Below are 10,414 nucleotides of genomic sequence, written 5' to 3' on the forward strand. Positions count from 1 at the left end.
AACCCCTCGACTTTATTCACATTTTGTTATTACAGCCTGAATTTAAAATGGATTAAATTGAGATTTTGTGTCACTGGCCTACACACAATACCACATAATATCAAAGTGGAATTATCTATTTAGACATTTTTACAATCTCATAAATATGTATTGAGTCAGTAAGTATTCAAACCCTTTGTTATGCCAAGCCTAAATACGTTCAGGAGTAAACCATCACATAAATTGCATGGTCTCACTCAGTGTGCAATAATAGTGTTTTTTATTGTTGAATGACGACCTCATCTCTGTACCCCACACATACAATTATATGTATGGTCCCTTAGTTGAGCATTGAATTTCAAACAGATTCAAACACAAAGACCAGGGAGGTTTTTCAATGCCTCGTAACGAAGAGCACCTATTCCTAGATGGGTGAAAAGCAGACTTTGAATATCTATTTTAGCATGGTGAAGTTATTATTACACTTTGGATGGTGTATCAATACACCTACTCACTATAAAGATAAAGGCGTCCTTCCTAACTCAGTTCACGGAGAGGAGGAAACCCAGTCAGGGATTTCACCATGAGGCCAATGGTGACTTTAAAACAGTTACAGAGTGATGGCTGTGATAGGAGAAAACTGAGGATGGCACAACAACATTGTAGTTACTCCACAATACTAACGTAAAGGACAGAATAAACAGAATACAAATATTCCAAAACATGCATCCTGTTTGCAATAAGGCACTAAAGTAAAACTGCAAAAAAATGTGGCAAAGAAATGAACTTTATGTCCTGAATACAAAGCATTGTGTTTGCAAATCAAACACATCGCTGAGAACTACACTTTACATTTTGAATAAAGTGGTGGCTGCATCATGTTATGGGTATGGCTGGCATTGGCAAGGACTAGAGAGTTTCTTTTAAAGAATACAAATTAACAGAATAGAGCTAAGCACAATCCTAGAGGAAAACCTGGTTCAGTCTGCTTTCCAACAGACACTGGGGGAGAAGTTCACCTTTCAGCAGGACAGTAACCTAAAACGCAAGGCCAAATATACACTGGAGTTGATTACCAAGATTTTCCTAAGTGGCTTAAATTGGCATGAAAATCTGTGACAAGACTTGAAAATGGCTATCTAGCAATGATCAACAACCAACTTGACAGAGCTTGAAGAATAATTTTAAAATATTGTACAATCCATGTGTGCAAAGCTCTTGTATTGACTCAGGGGTGTGAATACTTATGTAAATGAGATATTTCTGCATTTAATTTTCAATACATTTGCTAAAATATCTAAAAACATGTTTTCACTTTGTCATTATGGGGTATTGTGTGTAGATGGGTGAGGAATTATTATTTTTTAATCCATGTTGAATTCAGGCTGTAACACAACAACATATGGAAAGGGGCCAGGGGTGTGAATACTTTCTGAAGGCTCTATACTTGTGCAATACATTGCCAACCAGTGGCATTAGGAGGCATTTGCATACAAACTCACAAACCTGCTGAAAAGAAGTAGCCTACAAGCCTACATGCCATATTCTGAGTGTTTTTACGCAATGTAGTCATGTGTAATTTATTACACTTTAGTCCAGGGCTCTACAACCCTGTTCCTGGAGAGATACCCTCCTGTAGGTTTACACTCCAACCCTGTTCCTGGAGAGATACCCTCCTGTAGGTTTACACTCCAACCCTGTTCCTGGAGAGATACCCTCCTGTAGGTTTACACTCCAACCCTGTTCCTGGAGAGATACCCTCCTGTAGGTTTTCACTCCAACCCTGTTCCCGGAGAGCTACCCTCCTGTAGGTTTTCAATCCAATCCCAGTTGTGACTAACCTGATTCAGTTTATCAACAAGTTTACGATTAGAATCAGGTGTGCTAGATTAGGGTGGGCACAAAAACCTAAAGGGGGGTAGCTCTCCAGGAAAAGGATTGGAGTGAAAACCTACAGGAGGGTATCTCTTCAGGAACAGGGTTGCAGAGCCCTTCTCTTGGCTATAGGCCTAGTGCTCTTTGACTAAATGTAATCCAACATTGTCCTTTGTGCACCACATCCCATTTACAGTAATTTCAAGTACATAAATAATAAGTGTTCTTGCTGAAAGCCAAAGTCACACTCCTATGACACCCATAGAGTGGCCTGAAACTCACCACAAAACATGGAACTACAAACATGTTCACACATCCACTCTTTGTCTAATCTTTATCAAGACATACAATGACAATTGTTACAAGTATTTGTTTAAGCCATGATCTTGATCGTAATAGACTACTTTTGTCATTGTGTGGGGAGTTTTGACCTGCTTTTATAACAGAGCCCTCGTGTGGTCTCAGGAGGTACCGCAAATAAGTTTCAGTTTCATAAAGATGACAATGTCATGTGTTGAGTTGTGGTTTCATTTCACTTTTCTTTCTAAACTGAGTGTACACATAGACCCATTAACAGGACAGGTCACCACAGCAGGAATACACAGCACAGACAGAAACTGTAGAGCCAACACAACACACAGCACGCAAACCTGTTACCTCCCCCCTCTCTCCCAAAGGACATAAGATCATTGAGAATTGTATTGCGACCACCACCCTGATTGGCCACTGTTAATTATCTGACAGGACTACATTTCCCTCTTTCTCTAAATGTAGTGTGTGTTCTGATACACTATCCCATTGTGCTGTATTTTTGGATTCAAGTCATTCAGAAACCTGAATATAAGCTTGATGAACAATATGAATGTGGCTATGTATAATTCCAGAGACTGACAACTGCTGGATATTTTGTAGAGTACATCACTGCCATAATGGGTCCTGTAGTTAATGATTGATCTTATTCATGTCAAATATCTTTCAGCAGTTGATGTTTTGGTCATTACATAAGAAAATGTAACTTTAGTCTCTCAGGGAAGGAAAGCAGTGGAATGATGAGTTGTATGTTTTATTCTCAAATAATCTACAAAAGCAAAAATAATTAGCAAACAACAAACAAAACTAAATGGCTAAAGGGTTATTAAGAAAGGCTATTGACTAGTTACATTAATGCTAAATAAGTGCTTAGTGGTAATAATGCTAATTGAATAATGTTAAGTAAATGCTTATTCACATGAAACAATCATTTCATAGAGGACATATTTCTTCCACATTGTTTACAGCAGTACAAAAAAAAGAAACACCCTCAAATCTTTAATTAATGATAGATCTTTATGTAACAGTTGTTTTTGTTTTTGGCAAAATCCATATCCCTCACACATTTCTATTTTTCTCCTTTTAAAAGAGCAAGCAGTCATTTGTATCTACACAAAACAGGCACCAAAACAATACATTTTTATATAGCCATTTCTTCAAGTAACATACAGTGGAATAGTTTTCATTCAGCAAAACGTGTGAAAAGACATCTATCTACAGGTAGGGAGGCCTGGTGACAACACGAAGGATACATATCCTACAAAATCCAGAATAACATACCAGTACGTACTGAAAACAGACAAGAAATATATACATCCCTGAAATAAACAGCAAAATGAAACCAATGAAAAACATTCACATTCTATGTGCCAGAATTACACGAGCATAGTGATTGGTTGCTTCTTATTCATCATCATCCATTATAAACATCATCCTCATGTTCTTCTCCTCTCTTCATACAGATTTCAAAGTTCATAAATCATCAAATATGGTGCACTCATTCACCATTAAACACACACACCCCATACCACTGCTCTGTTTCTTTCCACAAGGTATGAAGGTGCCACTCATTCACCATTAAACACACACACCCCCCATACCACTGCTCTGTTTCTTTCCACAAGGTATGAAGGTGCCGCTCATTCACCATTAAACACACACACCCCCCATACCACTGCTCTGTTTCTTTCCACAAGGTATGAAGGTGCCACTCATTCACCATTAAACACACACACCCCCCATACCACTGCTCTGTTTCTTTCCACAAGGTATGAAGGTGCCGCTCATTCACCATTAAACACACACACCCCCCATACCACTGCTCTGTTTCTTTCCACAAGGTATGAAGGTGCCACTCATTCACCATTAAACACACACACACCCCATACCACTGCTCTGTTTCTTTCCACAAGGTATGAAGGTGCCACTCATTCACCATTAAACACACACACACCCCATACCACTGCTCTGTTTCTTTCCACAAGGTATGAAGGTGCCACTCATTCACCATTAAACACACACACACCCCATACCACTGCTCTGTTTCTTTCCACAAGGTATGAAGGTGCCGCTCATTAGGGAATTCTTTGATTAATTCATGAATATTTCAAAATATAGAATTTATCAATATATTTGATGACTAAGATATTGTAGCATAAATCAATAGAAAAAGCAGGCATTTACAGTTCTTCTATTAGCTAGCTGAAAATCACAGAAGCTGATAAGGTTGAAAGGTCCGGTTAACATGTTTTGGTCAAACACACTACTATACTTTTCACTGCAGTAAGATTCAGGGCGTGATCCCTGTTTGAATACTTGGCCAATGCACTATTTTATTCCTCATCACTGATTTGCATGTGATTGGATACGTGTAAGCAAGGTTTCTACCATACTGCTTTAACCTATCAGATCTGCGTTCAATTCAAGGGAGGAAGGAAGGATACAGTACATGCTTCAAACAGGACCCTGGTCAAATGCTAAGAATGGTCCCCATTTTACATGGTGGACTCAATCACATGAACTACACATACTTCTAAAATGAAACAATAATAAAATGGAGGGATAAAATGACAGAACAGGATCTAAAACTCGTAGTCCTCTTCAGCCATGTCGATGGCCCAGGCAAACTTCTCCCTCTGGGTTTTGTTGTAAATCTTCTCCATGGGAACGTCCCATTTCTTAACCCTGCAGAGGAGAGGAGGAGAGGAAGAGAGAAGGAGAGCAGGGCATTAGGAGAGAGAACTAAAGACAGAGGAGGGAAAGCAAACAAAAGTATTGGGACAGTGACACATTTTTTGTTGTTTTGGCTACAGACACATAAATATCCTACCCCCAAGTCATGTTAATAACAGGGGAGGGTATGGTATTTGTGTGTCTGTAACGTTCTAACTCATCATTATTCCCAATTCATTCAGGATTATCTGTAGTCATGGTAGCATCCACATTAATGTAGAAGTGTTTAGAAACATACTCTAATCTTATTTACAATAAAAGTGACTTCTAAATAACACAATACATTATTTACCATTCGTTTATATTGGGCACAAAATAATCTGAAACACAACCAAAACAAACAGCAAATGCACCCAACAAATGTATAAAGTCACAAGCTTGATGTAGTCATTGCGTGCTATGAACATGGGACCAAAAGCTAAACATTTGACTATGTTAATATACATATAAGTGAATTTGTCCCAATACTTTTGGTGCCCTAGAATGGGGGTTCTATGCACAAAAACTGCTGTAAATTCAAAGGGTTCACCCTCAAATGAAAGCTGTCAGTCGAAAGTACTACTTAAGTCGTTTTTGGGGGAATCTGTACTTTACTTTACTATTCATATATTCATATATTAGTCAACTTTTACTTTTACTCATTCCTACAGAAACAACATTTCTAAAGAAAATATGTACTTTTTACTCCCATACATTTCCCCTGACACCAAAAAGTACATACATTTCCCCTGACACCAAAAAGTACATACATTTCCCCTGACACCAAAAAGTACATACATTTCCCCTGACACCAAAAAGTACATACATTTCCTCTGACACCAAAAAGTACATACATTTCCCCTGACACCAAAAAGTAGTTACAGTTAAAATGCTCAGGCAGGACAGAATGATGGTCCAATTCACACACCTATCAACCATCCTTACTATCTCTGATCTGGCAGACCCACAGAAAAATGTATACTGTGGTTGTGTTGGAGTGTTCCACTGTCTGTCCGTAAAAAAGACAAAATAAAATAGCTTAATATAAGGAATTTGATGTATAGCATTTTACTTTTCACAATTGTTTCATGTTTCAAGTTGAATACTTGTTCCACCACTGTACTTAGGTACATTTAAAACCTGATACTTTTAGAATTGTACTCAAGTAGTATTTTACTGGGTGACATTCACTTTTAGCTGAGTCATTTTCTATTAAGATATTGTACTTTTAAAGTATGAGAATTGAGTACTTTTCCCACAACTGGCTATTTGTCCCGGGCGGCCACGTCACATTGCCTCTACATGTGGAGGAAGAGCTCTGTGAGGGGACGCTCTCTGGCCCTACAAACAAACCCTATTGTTCCTCACTCACACACACTTTCCTTCTCACCCTTTCGTTCTCTTCTTCACTCTGCTTTCCCACAATGCACAAGCATTTCCTGCCTTCTGTCACCATTGGCGACCACTAGCGACCCCTCCACTACCCCCCACCCACCCAAGACACACACCCACCCCCGCCTATGAAAACATTACATGTATGACAGGCTTACGTATGTAACTACTTTAGTAACAAATATATTCCTCAGTTTGTACCTGGTAACGTCAGACATCACTTACTTACTTATCGTGTAATTACAAGATAAATTAACTACATGGTATCTGTGATAATTGTGAAGTAAAATGTAATCCGCTCTATGTAATGTGATCATTCCCGTCTGTCTGTCTGTCTGTCTGTCTGTCTGTCTGTCTGTCTGTCTGTCTGTCTGTCATTTACCATGCCACAGAGATGCGTGGGTCCAGGTAGTTGAGTTTGGAGGTTCCCAGTGCGATCTGCTTGTTCTCCTCTCTGTCTGTGGCCTGCATCTGTAGCTTCATCAGTTGTTCCTCTATCCTCTGGACCGCTTTCCTCTTCACCTCCACCATCCTGAGGACACCACACAAGTCATTGATTAGCTGATTGATCCATCCCTAGTTCTACCAAATCGGATTGGGGTAAGAAATGAGTATAAACTTCCACCTATCTGCCGGCAAGGTGAATCTATTGTAATTTGTATGCAGCACAAAGTACGTAGGGGAAGGGGCTAGCTAGGGGTTGACTTGGCATGGGGCCCTAGTCTGGTGGAGTTTCAGTAGAGCTGTACTCACTTTTTACTTCGGTCATCATGTGAGGCCTTGTGCTCTGTCTTTGCCCCCTTCAGCTGTTTCCTGGTGGCCGACAGCTGCTTCTGCTTCTCGTCTATCTGAGAGCATTAAACACACACACACACACACACACACACACACACACCCACACACACACACACACACACACACACACACACACACACACACACACACACACACACACACACACACACACACACACACACACACACACACACACACACACACACACACACACGGTCATTACTGTGTATACTATATGGGTACTGTGACAGCAAAAATATACATTTCAGTGCAAGTGGACAATAGATACTTATTCTATTCTGCTGTTACCTTGGTTTGCAGGTTCTGCATGGACTTCTCAAAGGTCTTAGGTGCAGCCCTCTGGTGGTTGCACAGTATAGCCACAGCCCGGTTGGCTCTGTTGTAGGACAGGATCTTAGCAGGAATGCTCTCATCCGCTGGAGACAGACACAGATACAGTATTTACCATGCACTTTTCAAAGAAATATCTGGTAAATTGTGTAGGCTACCTCAACATAAAGTTGAACCAACTATTTGCTCACTGTTTGCTGCTGCCAATGTGATCTTTATTAAAGCTAGTAACACAGCAACAATAACATTTGTCCCGACATCAGGTTAGTAGAAGCAAACAGTGGGCAGACAACTTCATCCACTATTGGCTAGTGGACTTGTCACTCATCGGAGCAGTGTGTGTGATTGGCTGTCTGCGTGCTGTCACTCACGGCTGGTGAGCTCTTTGAGCTGCTGCTGCAGGGTGATGGAGGCATTGTACGTACGGAACACTTTGGCTGTCAACCCGTCCATCAACTCCTGGAGGTGCTTATTCAGAATAGAGGTCTAGAGAAGAGGAGGAAGAGAAGGAACAGAGAAAGATATAAAGGCAGGGGAAGAGAGGTGAAGTTAGGGGAGATGAGGGAGAGAGAGAGGTGAGTTTAGGGGAGATGAGGGAGAGAGAGAGAGGTGAGTTTAGGGGAGATGATGGTGAGTTTAGGGGAGATGAGGGAGAGAGAGAGAGGTGAGTTTAGGGGAGATGAGGGAGAGAGAGAGAGAGGTGAGTTTAGGGGAGATGAGGGAAAGAGAGAGAGAGAGGTGAGTTTAGGGGAGATGAGAGAGAGAGGTGAGTTTAGGGGAGATGAGGGAGAGAGAGAGGTGAGTTTAGGGGAGATGATGGAGAGAGAGAGGTGAGTTTAGGGGAGATGAGGGAAAGAGAGAGAGGTGAGTTTAGGGGAGATGAGGGAAAGAGAGAGAGGTGAGTTTAGGGGAGATGAGGGAGAGAGAGAGGTGAGTTTAGGGGAGATGATGGAGAGAGAAAGGTGAGTTTAGGGGAGATGAGGGAAAGAGAGAGAGGTGAGTTTGAGTTTAGGGGAGATGAGAGAGAGAGGTGAATTTAGGGGAGATGCGGGAGAGAGAGAGGTGAGTTTAGTGGAGATGAGGGAGAGAGAGAGGTGAGTTTAGGGGAGATGAGGGAGAGCGAGAGGTGAGTTTAGGGGAGATGATGGAGAGAGAGAGGTGAGTTTAAGGGAGATGAGAGAGAGAGGTGAGTTTAGGGGAGATGAGGAAGAGAGAGGGTGAGATGTGAATTTAGGGGAGATTAGTGAGAGAGAGGGTGAGAGAGGTGAGTTTAGGGGAGATTAGCAATAGAGAGGGTGAGAGACGTGAGTTTAAAGGATATGAGAGAGAGAGAGGTAGGTGAGTTTAGGGGAGATGGGTGCGAGGGGGAGGTGAGTTTAGGGAAGATTGGGGAGAGATATGGGAGATGAGGAGAGAGGGAGGTGAGTTTAGCGGAGATGGGGGAGAGAGGGAGTTGAGTTTAGGGAAGATTGGAGTGAGATATGGGAGATGAGGAGAGAGGGAAGTGAGTTTAGATGAGATGAGATGGAGGGAGGTGAGTTTAGGGGAGATGGGGAGCGGGAGGTGAGTTTAGATGAGATGAGATGGAGGGAGGGAGGTGAGTGTAGAGGAGATGGGGGAGAGAGGGAGAGAGGGAGGTGAGTTTAGATGAGATGGGGAGAGAGGGAGGTGAGTTTAGGGAAGATGGGGGTGAGATATGGGAGATGGGGAGAGAGGGAGGTGGGTTTAGGGAAGATGGGGGTGAGATATGGGAGATGGGGAGAGAGGGAGATTAGATGAGATGAGATGGAGGGAGGTGAGTGTAGAGGAGATGGGGGAGAGAGGGAGAGTGGGAGGTGAGTTTAGGGGAGATGAGGGAGAGAGGTGAGTTTAGGGGAGATGAGGGAGAGAGAGAGAGGTGAGTTTAGGGGAGATTAGAGAGAGAGAGGGTGAGAGAGGTGAGTTTAGAGGAGATGAGGGTGAGGGACGTGAGTTTAAAGGAGATGAGAGAGAGGTAGGTGAGTTTATGGGAGATGGGTGCGAGAGGGAGGTGAGTTTAAGGGAGTTGAGGGAGAGAGGGAGGTGAGTTTAGATGAGATGGGGAGAGAGGGAGGTGAGTTTAGATGAGATGGGGAGAGAGGGAGGTGAGTTTGGGGAAGATGGGGGTGAGATATGGGAGATGGGGAGAGAGGGAGGTGAGTTTAGATGAGATGGGGAGAGAGGGAGGTGAGTTTGGGAAAGATGGGGGTGAGATATGGGAGATGGGGAGAGAGGGAGATGCAGGTGAGTTTAGAAGAGAGGTAGGGAGGTGAGTTTAGAGGAGATGGGGGAGAGAGGGAGGAGGCGGCGAGTTTAGATGAGATGAGGGAGGTGAGTTTAGGGGAGATGAGAGGGAGAGGTAGGTGAGTTTAGATGAGATGGGGGAGAGAGGGAGAGGGAGGGAAGTGAGTTTAGAGGAGATGGGAGAGAGAGGGGTAGGTGAGCTTAGGGGAGATAGGGGAGAGGTAGGGGAGACGGGGGAGAGAGGGAGAGGTAGGTGAGTTTAGATAAGATGGGGGAGAGAGGGAGGTGAGTTTAGGGGAGATGTTGGGGAGATGGGGGAGAGAGGGAGAGGTAGGGGAGTTTAGATGAGATGGGGGAGAGAGGGAGAGGCCGGTGAGTTTAGGGGAGATGGGAGAGAGAGGAGGTGAGTTTGGAGGAGATGGGGAGAGAGGGAGAGGGCGGTGAGTTTAGGGGAGATGGGAGAGAGAGGGGGTGAGTTTAGAGGAGATGGGGAGAGAGGGAGAGGTGAGTTTAGAGGAGATGGGGAGAGAGGGAGAGGGGGTGAGTTTAGGGGAGATGGGGAGAGAGGGAGAGGGGGTGAGTTTAGGGGAGATGGGGAGAGAGGGAGAGGGCGGTGAGTTTAGGGGAGATGGGGAGAGAGGGAGAGGGCGGTGAGTTTAGAGGAGATGGGGAGAGAGGATGAGAGGGGTGAGTTCAAGGGAGATGGGGAGAGTGGGAGAGGGCGGTGAGTTTAGGGGAG

At 43.3% G+C, this 10,414-nt stretch overlaps 1 protein-coding gene across 1 annotated transcript in view; it reads right to left on the minus strand.

Moving 5' to 3' along the window:
* Positions 1-4,171: 4,171 nt before the first annotated feature.
* Positions 4,172-10,414, minus strand: part of LOC139398614 (DNA topoisomerase 1-like) — a gene marked incomplete at its 5' end in the record, with an annotated part of 16,874 nt that continues 10,631 nt past the window's right edge. Inside the window, 5 exons of the mRNA XM_071144545.1 lie at positions 4,172-4,848; positions 6,650-6,799; positions 7,021-7,115; positions 7,372-7,499; positions 7,785-7,899. Of these exons, the coding sequence (XP_071000646.1) occupies positions 4,746-4,848; positions 6,650-6,799; positions 7,021-7,115; positions 7,372-7,499; positions 7,785-7,899 (591 nt within the window). The remainder of the gene's footprint in view (positions 4,849-6,649; positions 6,800-7,020; positions 7,116-7,371; positions 7,500-7,784; positions 7,900-10,414) is intronic.

The sequence above is a fragment of the Oncorhynchus clarkii genome, unplaced genomic scaffold, assembly GCF_045791955.1.
Source record: "Oncorhynchus clarkii lewisi isolate Uvic-CL-2024 unplaced genomic scaffold, UVic_Ocla_1.0 unplaced_contig_8693_pilon_pilon, whole genome shotgun sequence".
NCBI classification, from domain to species: domain Eukaryota; kingdom Metazoa; phylum Chordata; class Actinopteri; order Salmoniformes; family Salmonidae; genus Oncorhynchus; species Oncorhynchus clarkii.